The 16218-nt window shown below is 39.2% G+C and overlaps 2 protein-coding genes and 1 long non-coding RNA gene across 3 annotated transcripts in view; 1 reads left to right on the top strand and 2 right to left on the bottom strand.

Moving 5' to 3' along the window:
* LRIT3 (leucine rich repeat, Ig-like and transmembrane domains 3) overlaps positions 1-2833 on the bottom strand; it is a 26581-nt gene extending 23748 nt beyond the window's left edge. The window contains exon 1 of the mRNA XM_033214982.1: positions 2623-2833. Coding sequence (XP_033070873.1) covers positions 2623-2738 — 116 coding nt within the window. The 5' untranslated portion in view covers positions 2739-2833. The remainder of the gene's footprint in view (positions 1-2622) is intronic.
* Positions 1-7525, top strand: part of LOC117085784 — a 9225-nt gene extending 1700 nt beyond the window's left edge. Inside the window, exons 2-3 of the long non-coding RNA XR_004438076.1 lie at positions 6731-6798; positions 7390-7525. This is a non-coding gene — a long non-coding RNA (uncharacterized LOC117085784). The remainder of the gene's footprint in view (positions 1-6730; positions 6799-7389) is intronic.
* RRH (retinal pigment epithelium-derived rhodopsin homolog) overlaps positions 5940-16218 on the bottom strand; it is a 22653-nt gene continuing 12374 nt past the window's right edge. Inside the window, exons 6-7 of the mRNA XM_033214985.1 lie at positions 8262-8440; positions 5940-6841 (exon numbers count right to left, since the gene is read on the bottom strand). Of these exons, the coding sequence (XP_033070876.1) occupies positions 6727-6841; positions 8262-8440 (294 nt within the window). The 3' untranslated portion in view covers positions 5940-6726. The remainder of the gene's footprint in view (positions 6842-8261; positions 8441-16218) is intronic.

The following is a 16218-nucleotide window of genomic DNA, read 5'->3' as shown; positions in this document are numbered from 1 at the left end:
GTGGGCGGATCACTTGAGGTCAGAAGTTCGAGATCAGCCTGGCCAACATGGCGAAACCCTGACTCCACTAAAAATACAAAATTAGCCAGGCTTGGTTGTAGGTGCCTGTAATCCCAGCTACTCAAGAGGCTGAGGTGGGAGAATCACTTGAACTTGGGAAGCAGAGGTTGCAGTGGGCCAAGATCATGCCACTGCACTCCAGCCTGGGTGACAGACCAAGACTCCATCTCAAAATAGAAAAAAAAAAAAAAGAAAAGAAAGAAAGAAAAACAACACTGTCCCATGTGTAAATTTAAACTATGAGGAATCTGAGAATTTAGATTCGTTTTAGCCTGGAAAATGACTTATTTATCTCCTATGGGATACTCATCTGAATTACAAAAAATAATAAGAAGTTTTGCAAAGTATCATCTAAATTATAGCACACTATAAATTCAGTAAATAATTACAATAAAATAACCCTTTAGTGAAACACATCACATTAAATAAGTGGATTTGAAAAATCAGCTCATAAACAGACATAAGCAGCATAAAGCTGCAATGTAGTGGTTGTGTGGTAGTGGTAGTGTTGTCTCATTTCTATAACTGCAGGAGAAGACCTCATGGAATCTTTGAAATCCTGTAGGGATATCTCTTACTTTTCATCTCTATTTTGTATCACAGATTTCAGGCCTACTTTATACCAGAATGGTAGCAGTTTCTACTCATTAAGAAAGTATTGGCCGGGCGCGGTGGCTCACGCCTGTAATCCCAGCACTTTGGGAGGCCGAGGTGGACAGATTACCTGAGGTCAGGAGTTTGAGACCAGCCTGGCCTACATGGTGAAATCCCGTCTCTACTAAAAATGCAAAAACTAGCTGGGCATGGTGGCACATGCCTGTAATCCCAGCTCCATGGGAGGCTGAGGCAGGAGAATTGCTTGAATCCAGGAGACGGAGGTTGCAGTGAGCCGAGATTGTGCCACTGCACTCCAGCCTAGCCGATAAAGCAAGACTCTGTCTCAAAAAAATAAATAAAGTAAGTAAGTATTTCAGCATGCTCTCATAGAAGAAAGCCTAGTTTGTACACTGAAAGATTTAGCATCTTTATGAACTTAGTTACTAACACAATTACATCATCTAGGACAAGTCATTTGGTCTCCATACAGTTTAGTTTCTTCACTTATAAACTGACAAGGGGTTGAACTAGATTATTTCTTGCCAGGCCTAATATTCTATAATTTTTATAAAAATCCATCAATAATGGGGTCACCACAAAGAAGGAAACATTTCTTTGTTAGTTTCTCAAAAGTATCCTGGCCTGATCTTTCACTGCTGCACGTCCCTGGACAAGTAGGCCTTTAACTTGCTACATTCCCTTCATCGTCTTTAACCACCCAGTGAATATGTCAAAAAATACCAAGAATTGCTTAACTAAAGTTTATACAATAACAAGATAAGCTTTTCACAAATATGTCTTAGTTATTATTATTTATTTGTTTAAAGTTGTAAGACATAAATTGGGCAACTCTTTTAACAAATTATTTTGTCTGAGACACTGTTTACTTCAACCAAGTCACAAATAATCTGATTTTATTATTAAATACCCTCTCAAAAAAAAAAAATTCAAGTTCTAGGCCAGGCGTGGTGGCTCATGCCTGTAATCCCAACACTTTGGGAGGCTGAGGCAGGCGAATTACCTGAGGTCAGGAGTTCAAGAGCAGCCTGGCCAACATGGTGAAACTCTGTCTCTACTAAAAATACAAAAAAATTGCGGGGCATGGTGTCAGACGCCTGTAATCCTAGCTACTTGGGAGGCTGAGGCAGGAGAATCACTTGAACCAGGGAGGTGGAGGTTGTAGTGTGCCAAGATCACGCCACTGCACTCCAGCCCAGGTGACAGTGTGAGACTCTGTCTCGAAAAAATAAAAAGAAATTCAAGTTCTACTGTGTTTAGCTAGCAAGAGTTCTGTTTTCCATTTAACATATCTAAAAGGCCTCATGCACATTATAAGCAAATAAGTATTCTCATTACACAGGTAGATGCTAAAGCAACCTAGAGACTGAATAACTTCTGTGAGATCCTACAGTGTCTGCAACAGACAGTATCTTTTTCAATCTTCCTTATTTTGTAAATTCCATCAGCTTAAAACGGAAAAATTCTAACTATCAACCTCTCTAACTTCACTCTTGAGATCTTTCTTTCTGCCACTCAATTGACATGAATAATCCTCAAAAGAAGTGGAGAGCCATGAAAGCAAAGGATTTGAGCATGTCCCGCAGCTCCTATTCAGCCTGCCCTCAGCCTTTCTATAATCAAGGGCTGAGCTGGCCACACACCTTTAAATGGTTTGATCTCAAGCAACATTTTGCGAACATAAGCATCATAAAAATTTTGGAACACAGAATGTGTTTAGAAATTTCCAGTAACTTGAGAGACGTTTAAGAGTTAAACTGCTCGAAATGAAAACAGTGAAGGAGTAGGTGACCAGTATTAACACAATTACTTTAGAGCTTACGGACACTAAACATTCTCTTCTGTGATTTCTGATCCTCAAACATTTGCATTCAAAAGTAGGCTTTCTTGTTTGGGTCCTTTTTGTCAAAATAATGAGAACACTTAGTAGCAAGCAGAGGAGCATACCTTGATCCTGAGCCGTCATTTCTGCTGTGATAATCACAGGTGCACTGTGAAGGACATGAACAGCCCACTCCTTCCAAAACATTAAGGACAATGCACAGACATGCAAAGAGATGCATTGCTCCTTTTAGAGGTTATTTAAACAAAAAGTAAAAACCGAATCCTAAGCATTCAGAAACTGGTGTGCCTGGAATACAAACAGCCATTTAGTAACAGCAGATTATACGGGATTAGCTGAGATCTGTAGTTACTTAACCTTCAAGTGTATCTTGCAGATCAATTGACCCAGCCTTTGAATACGGTTTCAGCAAAGTAACACATTCTAAGGAAAATGAAAATCAAACGCATGACAAGCAGTTTCAATAGTTATCCATATCTAGATTTGCAAGGAAATGCCTATTAAATCCCTTTCCTCTGGATGTACTTGCCACTACACCTTAAAAATATACTTAATGTTAAAAATAATTCAGTCTTGGCAGATACAAGAAAATTCTGTAGATTATTTACATGTTATAACATTATAAAATGCTTTACATTTGGTTTTTGCCAGCATGCATAACTAATTCAGTTTTACAAAATTTAGTTTTAAAAATAGAAGCACATGACATAAAAATGATTTAGAAAAGAATTATCGATGTTGCCACATACTGGCTATCTCTAAAAGTAAAGTAAAACAAGTCTGTTACATAGATTTTATAGGGAAAATGCTTCAACCCACTACTGATGTGGCAGGACTAAGTTCTCCAATGAGAACGTGTTCTGAGACTCTTCCAGGTCATCTCAGTGTGTGGAACGTTTATCCCAGCCATTTATTTTTAATGCAGGCAGCTATCTCTGTTCAATAGTTTCCCAAGTTATCGGCATCAAAGCCATATTTGAAGATCAACTATAATTCTTTCAGCTATACTAGGCTCTATCAGAAACTAAAAATTAAACATAATTAAATTTAAAACTATCTCCACACCCATAAAGTGGAGAATCTACAGGGACAATCAAGGATTTAAGTAATAAATATATGTCATTTAACCTTCTTAGTGGCTGCTTCTAACCATCCTCTTTAACTAAAAACTTTTTTAAAAGAAAATTAATTCTATAAAAATAAGCATATTACAGAAAATGTTATTAAAACTAATATAATTTATATAAAAACTATAGAGTCTGAAAAACTGTGCTCAATTAAAATAAAATACTGCAGGTTTTCAGATTCTGCACAACTCGTTTGCTCATCAAATATTCACTGAGTACTTATTCTTTGCTGAGCACTGAGGGGTACAAAGACGAATAAAACAGTTGTTACACATAAGGAACTCACACGATAAAGGGAGGAACAGACTACTAAAGAAGCACCAGAAAAGAGCATCAAACCCAGCCTGTGTTAGTCAGGCAAGACTTTCTAGGGTGGGTGGTGCCTGGCTGCCTTTTAGAGGGTGCATGAGGGTGTATTATGGGAAAATCCAGAAAGTCGCATTGCAAGCAAAGGGAATAGTGGGAACAAAGGGAGGGAAGTGAGAAACAGTGTATTGTCCTCAGAAAATTTCAAGCACTTCTTGTTGCTCAGGCATAAGATTTTGAGGCGGGAAGTTAAAGAAGATAAAGCTGGAGAGTTAAGTGGGGATGAAGTTATCAAGGAAACCCTTAGATTCCCTATGGAGAGCTTACTCTCAGCCTATAGGCAATGAGAGCATTAAAAGTTAGGCTTGGGAGTGACATATCAGCTTATCCTTTTAGGAAGAATTCTCTGGCGGCTGTGTGAAAAAAAGGTTTAGATAGCGCAAGCAAGAAGAAAGGAGGAGGCTTCTGGTGGATGTCTGTGGTTATAGTCCAGGTGAGCAGCCATCAGGCTACAGCCTTGACTGCTGTGCTGGTAATAGTTAGGATAATGCAGCTTCAGGAAACATTCAGGAGAGAGAAATGATTGATGAGATGTAGGGATGAAGAAGGGATTTAAAAACAACCCTAAGGTTTCCCAGTGCTGGAGATGCAGTGAGAGGTGGTGGCCCTGAGTTTTTAAGCACAAGAGGAAGAAGAAATAGGATGGGTAAATCTCAGATCACCAAGCAACCAAGGGTTTTTGAATTATTAATTTCATGGATGACATGACTTACATGGAAGCAAGAAATGCCAAATTGAGTACAGAAATGCTGTTTAAAGATAAAAACATCAGAAAGTAGAAAACTAAGAGGTCAGACGGAATTGTGTAACCAAAGCCCAGTCTTCCTAGTTTTATCATATAAGCAAATTAGATAATAAAAAATATAGCACTGAAATATAATTACTCTACACTGTTGAAGTCCTTTATATTTGAGGCAAAGTTGCTTCTTGCTTATCCCTGGAAATGAGTTCACAGCCTTGCAAATTGGAACTCTGAGTCCATTTTTCTAGACATTATTATAGAAGTTGTCCTGGCCTTTTAATGGCTCTGGGACTTTGGGCGCAGATTTCATTATGCTTTCCCTGTAAAAAGTCTCAGCTACGGTAGACAGGATGAGCAAAGAGCTAGTGACACAAAGCATTCAGAACTCTCTGGGAACACTAGACATTTTAATTTGGCCATGAAGAAAGACAAAGAGCTGAAAAGTCCCTTTCGGAGTATGTTAAAGAGGGCCTTGAAAATCCAGCTGAGGGGTTTATACTTACTTGGTGGGCAAGTGAAGGTTTTTAGCTAAAGAATTTGGGCATTGGAACTTTATTTGTAAAAGATTAGCTACGAAGTTGTATTGATTGCGGTTGTATTGTATTAATCGATTGCAGTGGGAAAGTCAGAGAGTGAGGAGATAACGTAGAAAATTACTATAACAGTTTACCTTTCCATATACATAGAGGACTGTACACATAAAACTAATACCTAGATTTTACTTAATATGCAGCCAAAGGTGCCAAAGAGACAATTTATAGGTAGAAAAAATAGAGATTAAAAAATACAATATGCAAAGACACACAGCCTCACTAGCAGTTAAAGAAATGTGAAATAAAATGAATTTAAGTTAGAGTATACAACTCACAATTTAAATATACACAGCACTATTAGCAGGAATATGAAAAGCCCACTTAGACACTGCCAGTATCAATGTAAACTAATTCAATCTTTCCAGAAAGCAAGTTAGCAACAATAATAGTGTTTTTGTATTTGTATCCAGTATTTCTAGTCTGAAAAGAAACACTCAAATAGAATAACTTCTCCCAAAGAAAAAATATATTTGCACTGAAATATTTTCAGTGGTACATCCATGAAACTAAAAACTGGAAAGAAATTTAAATGTTTACTATTTAAACAATGGTATATTGTACTATGCTTAACAGTCATTTAGAATGACAAATATGTGAGTCTACAAATTCATTTGACATTGAAAAAACATTTATTGAGTGCCTACTACATGCCAGACAGAATTAGGTATATGTGCTAAGGATACATTAAAGAACAAACATATAAAAATCTCCACTCTGATTGAAGTTAACTCTGGTGGCAAATATATGGAATATATATGCAGAAAAATGGTAATCAAAATTGCAGAAAACATCAAAATATGCACAGGGGTTATAATGCTATATAATATATATGCATCGACTTAACATTTTATTTAGAAACAATCGTGTTTAATGTTCATTTGGTTATTTTTGTTTAATAACATAAGTTAATTGATTTAAATGTTAAAATGTTGAAATGCCAAAAATGCTTTCTATTTTAACTGGGAACATCCAACAACTCAATTTCAGTAATTCTCTAGAATTATTCATTATTATTGTTTTTACTCATTTATTCTAACATTAAATTAGTGACTGCTTCTATTCTAATGGAGGAGCCAGGCAAGTTAAAGGTCATCAGTACAGTGTAATGCATGCCATAATAGGAAGAAAGAAAGGGGACGTTAACCTCGGATGCCTAATTCATCAAGGGAGATGAGCAATAAGTTGACATATCAGGACACAGAGAAGCATGCACTGCAGCAGCCAGTGCACAAAGAGAAGAAGCATGAGTTGTGCTTGAGGAGCTTACAGTCTCATAGGACAATGATCCATGTCTGCACTTGATCTAAATGGGCTCATATTTAAAATAAAAGCATGGTCAAAAAACTAAAGTGTTTTGACAGTGTGTCCTTTTCTCCTATTTCAGATTCTTCCTGAAGCCAGTGGGTTTTGAGATACATCCATCGGTAAAATACTTGTCACAGGCATTGTTTGGTGAGTCTGACATTTGAACATGGCAAGCATCGCCCTCCGAAACCTATGATAAAAAAAGGAAAATTTGGCATTAACTCATAATGATTTGGAACTTCTAAAGCATTTTCAAATATGGCTAAGATGCCACTACTGCCAATTTACATCTCTGGATAAATTTCTGCCTCCAACTTAACATCTCCTGTTGAGAACCTTTAGAAATATATAAAGTATATGGTAGAGTTAAAACCCATTTTGCACTACTGATTCTATAGATTTCCTGTTGAGAAACTTTATAAATATATAAGGTATATGGTACAGTTAAAGGCCAATTTTGCACCATTGATTCTGTAGATTGAAGACATCTAATAAAAATAACTGTATGTATTTAAAAGGACGCTACCAATGTCAAGTGCCATGAGTTGTTTATTTGAACTAACAATGTGTGTTTCATCCATCTGTTCTTCCCAGCAAGAATTTTCCAAAAGAATTACCAGCAGATTCTGAATTTAAAATGTGTTCATCATTCTTCTTATGTGGTTTGTTTGGTCTGCAAAATTTTGTTTCTTCACATACCTGTAACTAAAGCTGCTTTTCCAAACATTGTCATTCCAGGATAAAATTACCTGACCTCAGCTGGGTGTGGTGGCGCACGCCTGTAATCCCAGCACTTTGGGAGGCTGAGACGGGTGGATCACAAGGTCAGGAGTTCAAGACGAGCCTGGCCAAGATGGTGAAACCCCATCTCTACTAAAAATATAAAAATTATCCGGGCGTGGTGGTGGGCAACTGTAATCCCAGCTACTCGGGGGTCTGAGGCAGGGAATTGCTTGAACCCAGAGGTGGAGTTTGCAGTAAGCTGAGATCGCGCCACTGCACTCCAGCCTGGATAGAGACTCCGTCTAAACTTCATTGAGGAGGCAGGAAGGGAACATTTTGCTGAGAAACCCAAAAAAGAGAGGAGGTAAGAATTCTCTAGTATCCAGATGCCTTTTATGTTGGGACTAAACTTTTCCCTTGCATTTGAATGATATGTCTTATTTCTTGTAAATATACATCTATGCTACCCACCAAGTGAGCCCAATGTTGTCCTGTCCATTTTCCAGTAATAAAATCACTCTTTTCTTTGGAAACCACTATTCCATGTATTTGGGGTGGGGGTAACCATTTGAACTAAGCTGACCACTGACATCCCAGGGGCTTTTCTGCCAGAGAGCCATGTGAGATGCAGTTGGTATTTGGGGATGCTTAGCTGGTAGAACTTGGGTCTTGGGTTGCCCACAGTCATCTCTGCCACTGTGTGGGAAGAGTCTGTCACAAATCTGGAGCTCTGGGCATTTAAGGGTCTAGATGCTGGTCCAGTCACATGAGGCAAATGACCTTTATGCTAGATTGAAGTGGGTTTCTGTCACTTCGCTCCAAGAAGTCTTAACATTCTTTTTATATCAGTTTTATTTTGTATTGCAAGCATTTTAGACATTACTTACTTTTTATTAGCAACCACATAAATGCAGGGGTTATAGAATGTAGAAGATTTTGCAAACAGTGGAGCTATGATGGCCATGTGGGGAGGAATCTTCTTTGGGTCACCAAAAGAAGCCCATAAGCACACGATGGAATAAGGGGACCATGCCACCAGAAACATGCAGATCATGATCACAGACATCTGAAAAGAAATAAATATTCACCAAGCCCAATATCTAAAATATTTAAATATTAATATATCTAAAGTAGGGTAAAAATCTAGGTTGGAATTTGAATATGTTTATGTTATTGATGATATAAAGGAAATAACTGAGTTTTTTTGCCTTTGATGTTGTTTGTTCAAGTGCCTGAAGTCATCTATGATAATAAGACCTTGTGAAATGGGTATATCAAGAATATATAACATTGCTTTTAAGAATGGTACACACACATAAAAGAACGCCCTCTTTCTTTCTGTATGCTAGGGGACAGTACAAAAGCTGACTTTGATGAAAGACAGATAAAAACCCACCCCACTCTACTTCACATCATTATGCTATGAACTGCTGGCATGGCTATTATTATTATCACCATCATTATTATTTGTTCTTACTGGGATTATCTGCTAAATTAAAAAAAGTAACTTTCTAACTTTCTAAACTCAATTTGGAAACAAATACAATCCTATCTTAAGCTCAGTGAACTCGAACACAGGCCAAATCTACTGGATATATATTATACATGATGCAGATAATTTTGTAAAGGAGATCTCTTGCATCTTGTTTAAATGGAAAAATTATATTTTTATATTTCTTCCCTAGGTTTCCTGCTAAAATTATGGAACAGAGGTTAAAGAAGACAAAAAACCCATGAAATTATTTAGAGGAACAGCTCCAGTCTCCAACTCCCAGTGTGAGTGACACAGAAGACCGGTGATTTCTGCATTTTCAACTGAGGTACTGGGGTCATCTCACTAGGTAGTGCTGGACAATCGGTGCTGGTCAGCTGCTGCAGCCTGACCAGCGAGAGCTGAAGCAGGGCGAGGCATCGCCTCACCTGGGAAGCGCAAGGGGGAAGGGAATCCCTTTTCCTAGCCAGGGGAACTGAGACACACAACACCTGGAAAATCGGGTAACTCCCACCCCAATACTGCGCTTTAAGCAAACGGGCACACGAGGAGAATATATCCCACACCTGGCTGGGAGGCTCCCACGCCCACGGAACCTCCCTCATTGCTAACACAGCAGTCTGTAGCGATCTATCTGCAAGGCAGCAGCGAGGCTGGGGGAGGGGCGCCCGCCATTGCTGAGGCTTAAGTAGGTAAACAAAGCCACTGGGAAGCTCAAACTGGGTGGAGCTCACAGCAGCTCAAGGAAACCTGCCTGTCTCTGTAGATTCCACCTCTGGGGATAGGGCACAGCTAAAAAAACAACAGGGGAAGCAGCAGAGGCCTGTGCAGACGTGAACGACTCTGTCTGACAGCTTTGAAGAGAGCAGTGAGATATCTCCCAACACGGAGGTTGAGATCTGAGAACGGACAGACTGCCTGCTCAAGTGGGTCCCTGACCCCTGAGTAGCCTAACTGGGAGACATCCCCCACTAGGGGCAGTCTGACACCCCACACCTCACAGGGTGGAGTACACCCCTGAGAGGAAGCTTCCAAAGGAAGAATCAGACAGGTACACTCGCTGTTCAGCAATATTCTATCTTCTGCAACCTCTGCTGCTGATACCCAGGCAAACAGGGTCTGGAGTGGACCTCAAGCAATCTCCAACAGACCTATAGCTGAGGGTCCTGACTGTCAAAAGGAAAACTATCAAACAGGAAGGACACCTATACCAAAACCCCATCAGTACGTCACCATCATCAAAGAGCAGAGACAGAGAAAACCACGAAGATGGGGAAAAAGCAGGGCAGAAAAGCTGGAAATTCAAAAAATAACAGCGCATCTCCCCCTGCAAAGGAGCGCAGCCCATCGCCAGCAACGGATCAAAGCTGGTCAGAGAATGACTTTGACGAGATGAGAGAAGAAGGCTTCAGTCCATCAAACTTCTCAGAGCTAAAGGAGGAATTATGTACCCAGCGCAAAGAAACTAAAAATCTTGAAAAAGAGTGGAAGAATTGACAGCTAGACTAATAATGCAGAGAAGATCATAAACGAAATGACAGAGATGAAAACCATGACACGAGAAATACGTGACAAATGCACAAGCTTCAGTAACCGACTCGATCAACTGGAAGAAAGAGTATCAGCGATTGAGGATCAAATGAATGAAATGAAGCGAGAAGAGAAACCAAAAGAAAAAAGAAGAAAAAGAAATGAACAAAGCCTGCAAGAAGTATGGGATTATGTAAAAAGACCAAATCTACATCTGATTGGGGTGCCTGAAAGTGAGGGGGAAAATGCAACCAAGTTGGAAAACACTCTTCAGGATATCGTCCAGGAGAACTTCCCCAACCTAGTAGGGCAGGCCAACATTCAAATTCAGGAAATACAGAGAATGCCACAAAGATACTCCTCCAGAAGAGCAACTCCAAGACACATAATTACCAGATTCACCAAAGTTGAAATGAAGGAAAAAATCTTAAGGGCAGCCAGAGAGAAAGGTCGGGTTACCCACAAAGGGAAGCCCACCAGACTAACAGCAGATCTCTCGGCAGAAACTCTACAAGCCAGAAGAGAGTGGGGGCCAATATTCAACGTTCTTAAAGAAAAGAATTTTCAACCCAGAATTTCATATCCAGCCAAACTAAGTTTCATAAGTGAAGGAGAAATAAAATCCTTTACAGATAAGCAAATGCTTAGAGATTTTGTCACCACCAGGCCTGCCTTACAAGAGACCCTGAAGGAAGCCCTAAACATGGAAAGGAACAACCGGTACCAGCCATTGCAAAAACATGCCAAAATGTAAAGACCATCGAGGCTAGGAAGAAACTGCATCAACTAACGAGCAAAATAATCAGTTAATATCATAATGGCAGGATCAAGTTCACACATAACAATATTAACCTTAAATGTAAATGGACTAAATGCTCCAATTAAAAGACACAGACTGGCAAACTGGATAAAGAGTCAAGACCCATCAGTCTGCTGTATTCAGGAGACCCATCTCACATGCAGAGACACACATAGGCTCAAAATAAAGGGATGGAGGAAGATCTACCAAGCAAATGGAGAACAAAAAAAAGCAGGGGTTGCAATCCTAGTCTCTGATAAAACAGACTTTAAACCATCAAAGATCAAAAGAGACAAAGAAGGCCATTACATAATGGTAAAGGGATCAATTCAACAGGAAGAGCTAACTATCCTAAATATATATGCACCCAATACAGGAGCACCCAGATTCATAAAGCAAGTCCTTAGAGACTTACAAAGAGACTTAGACTCCCATACAATAATAATGGGAGACTTCAACACTCCACTGTCAACATTAGACAGATCAACAAGACAGAAAGTTAACAAGGATATCCAGGAATTGAACTCATCTCTGCACCAAGCGGACCTCATAGACATCTATAGAACTCTCCACCCCAAATCAACAGAATATACATTCTTCTCAGCACCACATCGCACTTATTCCAAAATTGACCACATAATTGGAAGTAAAGCACTCCTCAGCAAATGTACAAGAACAGAAATTATAACAAACTGTCTCTCAGACCACAGTGCAATCAAACTAGAACTCAGGACTGAGAAACTCAATCAAAACCGCTCAGCTACATGGAAACTGAACAACCTGCTCCTGAATGACTACTGGGTACATAACAAAATGAAAGCAGAAATAAAGATGTTCTTTGAAACCAATGAGAACAAAGATACAACATACCAGAATCTCTGGGACACATTTAAAGCAGTGTGTAGAGGGAAATTTATAGCACTAAATGCCCACAAGAGAAAGCAGGAAAGATCTAAAATTGACACTCTAACATCACAATTAAAAGAACTAGAGAGGCAAGAGCAAACACATTCAAAAGCTAGCAGAAGGCAAGAAATAACTAAGACCAGAGCAGAACTGAAGGAGATAGAGACACAAAAAACCCTCCAAAAAAGCAATGAATCCAGGAGTTGGTTTCTTGAAAAGATCAACAAAATTGACAGACTGCTAGCAAGACTAATAAAGAAGAAAAGAGAGAGGAATCAAATAGACACAATAAAAAATGATAAAGGGGATATCACCACCGACCCCACAGAAATACAAACTACCATCAGAGAATACTATAAACACCTCTACGCAAATCAACTAGAAGATCTAGAAGAAATGGATAATTTCCTGGACACTTACACTCTCCCAAGACTAAACCAGGAAGAAGTTGAATCCCTGAATAGACCAATAGCAGGCTCTGAAATTGAGGCAACAATTAATAGCCTACCACCAAAAAAGTCCAGGACCAGATGGATTCACAGCTGAATTCTACCAGAGGTACAAGGAGGAGCTGGTACCATTCTTTCTGAAACTACTCCAATCAATAGAAAAAGAGGGAATCCTCCCTAACTCATTTATGAGGCCAACATCATCCTGATACCAAAGCCTGGCAGAGACACAACAAAAAAAGAGAATTTTAGACCAATATCCCTGATGAACATCAATGCAAAAATTCTCAGTAAAATACTGGCAAACCGGATTCAGCAGCACATCAAAAAGCTTATCCACCATGATCAAGTGGGCTTCATCCCTGGGATGCAAGGCTGGTTCAACATTCGCAAATCAATAAACGTAATCCAGCATATAAACAGAACCAAAGACAAGAACCACATGGTTATCTCAATAGATGCAGAAAAGGCTTTTGACAAAATTCAACAGCCCTTCATGCTAAAAACGCTCAAGCAATTCGGTATTGATGGAACGTACCTCAAAATAATAAGAGCTATTTATGACAAACCCACAGCTAATATCATACTGAATGGGCAAAAACTGGAAAAATTCCCTTTGAAAACTGGCACAAGACAGGGATGCCCTCTCTCACCACTCCTATTCAACATAGTGTTGGAAGTTCTGGCTAGGGCAATCAGGCAAGAGAAAGAAATCAAGGGTATCCAGTTAGGAAAAGAAGAAGGCAAATTGTCCCTGTTTGCAGATGACATGATTGTATATTTAGAAAACCCCATCGTCTCAGCCCAAAATCTCCTTAAGCTGATAAGCAACTTCAGCAAAGTCTCAGGATACAAAATTAATGTGCAAAAATCACAAGCATTCTTATACACCAGTAACAGACAAGTAGACAGCCAAATCAGGAATGAACTTCCATTCACAATTGCTTCAAAGAGAATAAAATACCTAGGAATCCAACTTACAAGGGATGTCAAGGACCTCTTCAAGGAGAACTACAAACCACTGCTCAGTGAAATCAAAGAGGACACAAACAAATGGAAGAACATACCATGCTCATGGATAGGAAGAATCAATATCGTGAAAATGGCCATACTGCCCAAGGTGATTATAGATTCAATGCCATCCCCATCAAGCTACCAATGACTTTCTTCACAGAATTGGAAAAAACTGCTTTAAAGTTCATATGGAACCAAAAAAGAGCCCGCATTGCCAAGACAATCCTAAGTCAAAAGAACAAAGCTGGAGGCGTCACGCTACCTGACTTCAAACTATACTACAAGGCTACAGTAACCAAAACAGCATGGTACTGGTACCAAAACAGAGATATAGACCAATGGAACAGAACAGAGTCCTCAGAAATAATACCACACATCTACAGCCATCTGATCTTTGACAAACCTGAGAGAAACAAGAAATGGGGAAAAGATCCCTATTCAATAAATGGTGCTGGGAAAATTGGCTAGCCATAAGTAGAAAGCTGAAACTGGATCCTTTCCTTACCCCTTATACGAAGATTAATTCAAGATGGATTAGAGACTTAAATGTTAGACCTAATACCATAAAAACCCTAGAAGAAAGTCTAGGTAGTACCATTCAGGACATAGGCGTGGGCAAGGACTTCATGTCTAAAACACCAAAAGCAACGGCAGCAAAAGCCAAAATTGACAAATGGGATCTCATTAAACTAAAGAGCTTCTGCACAGCAAAAGAAACTACCATCAGAATGAACAGGCAACCTACAGAATGGGAAAAAATTTTTGCAACCTACTCATCTGACAAAGGGCTAATATCCAGAATCTACAAAGAACTCAAACAAATATACAAGAAAAAAACAAACAACCCCATCAAAAAGTGGGAAAGGATATGGACAGACATTTCTCAAAAGAAGACATTCATACGCCAACAGACACGTGAAAAAATGCTCATCATCACTCGCCATCAGAGAAATGCAAATCAAAACCACAATGAGATACCATCTCACACCAGTTAGAATGGCAATCATTAAGAAGTCAGGAAACAACAGGTGTTGGAGAGGATGTGGAGAAATAGGAACACTTTTACACTGTTGGTGGGATTGTAAGCTAGTTCAACCATTATGGAAAACAGTATGGCAATTCCTTAAGGATCTAGAACTAGATGTACCATATGACCCAGCCATCCCACTACTGGGTATATACCCAAAGGATTATAAATTATTCTACTACAAAGACACATGCACACGTATGTTTATTGCAGCACTATTCACAATAGCAAAGACTTGGAACCAACCCAAATGTCCATCTGTGACAGACTGGATTAAGAAAATGTGGCACATATACACCATGGAATACTATGCAGCCATAAAAAAGGATGAGTTTGCATCCTTCGTAGGGACATGGATGCAGCTGGAAACCATCATTCTTAGCAAACTATCACAAGAAGAAAAAACCAAACACTGCATGTTCTCACTCATAGGTGGGAACTGAACAATGAGATCACTTGGACTCGGGAAGGGGAACATCACACACTGGGGCCTATCATGGGGAGGGGGGTGGAGGGAGGGATTGCATTGGGGAGTTATACATGATATAAATGATGAATTGATGGGTGCTGACGAGTTGATGGGTGCAGCACACCAACATGGCATAAGTATACACATGTAACAAACCTGCACGTTATGCACATGTACCCTAGAACTTAAAGTATAAAAAAAAAGAAAAAAAAAAGACACATGCAGATGTGTGTTTATTGCAGCACTATTCAAAATAGCAATCATGGACATGACATGGAATTAACCTAAATTCTCATCAATGGTAGACTGGATAAAGAAAATGTGGTACAATGCAGCCATAAAAAGGAATGATATCATGTCCTTTGCAGGGACATCAATGGAGCTGGAGGCCATTATCAAACTAGTGCAGGAACAGAAAACCAAATACCATATATTGTCACTTATAAGTGGGAGCTAAATGATGAGAACACATGGACACATGGTGGAAGCAACGCACACTGGGGCCTGTCAGAGGGTAGAGGGAGGGAGGAGGGAGAGGATCAGGAAGAACAGCTAATGGATGGATGGGCTTAATACCTGGATGATCTGGGCAGCAAACCACCATGGCACACATTTACCTATGTAACAAACCTACACATCCTGCACATGTACCCCTGAACTTAAAATAAAAGTTGGAATTATTTTTAATGGTTTTTACCCTATCTGTAAAAGTGAGAGTAGAATGTTAAAAATGTAATAGAAAGGTTGTATGATATTATCAGGCTGGGATCAGGGGGAGGTGAATCAGGTGAATTAGATAAGTGCAGGGTCAGATCCTGTTTTTATTTAAAATTTCTATTTTGGTCAACACAATTTTTTACCTTTTTTTAAGTACTAGATTAAGCCACTTTTTTTAATTAATGAGTTTTTTGGAGCTTACTTGAATTTTGCACCCAAGGGTTGGCCTTCACTATCCTCACCCTTATCCTAGACCTAGATATGGTTGAGCAAATCTCCCAGAAAGTAGAAACAAAAAGAAACAAACAACCACCACAAAAGAGACAAACAAAAATAGACAATATAGGAGAGAAAATTTAAGAAAATTAGAAGATAAATCTAGCAAATTAAATACCTAAATAAAAGGAATTCCAGGGAAAAAGAAGAGAAAAAACCAGAGGG

The sequence above is a fragment of the Trachypithecus francoisi genome, unplaced genomic scaffold (genome assembly GCF_009764315.1).
Source record: "Trachypithecus francoisi isolate TF-2019V2 unplaced genomic scaffold, Tfra_2.0 Lachesis_group1, whole genome shotgun sequence".
Classification (NCBI taxonomy): domain Eukaryota; kingdom Metazoa; phylum Chordata; class Mammalia; order Primates; family Cercopithecidae; genus Trachypithecus; species Trachypithecus francoisi.
The sequence above is the reverse complement of the archived record's forward strand: the minus strand, read 5'-3'. Positions and strand labels throughout refer to the sequence as shown.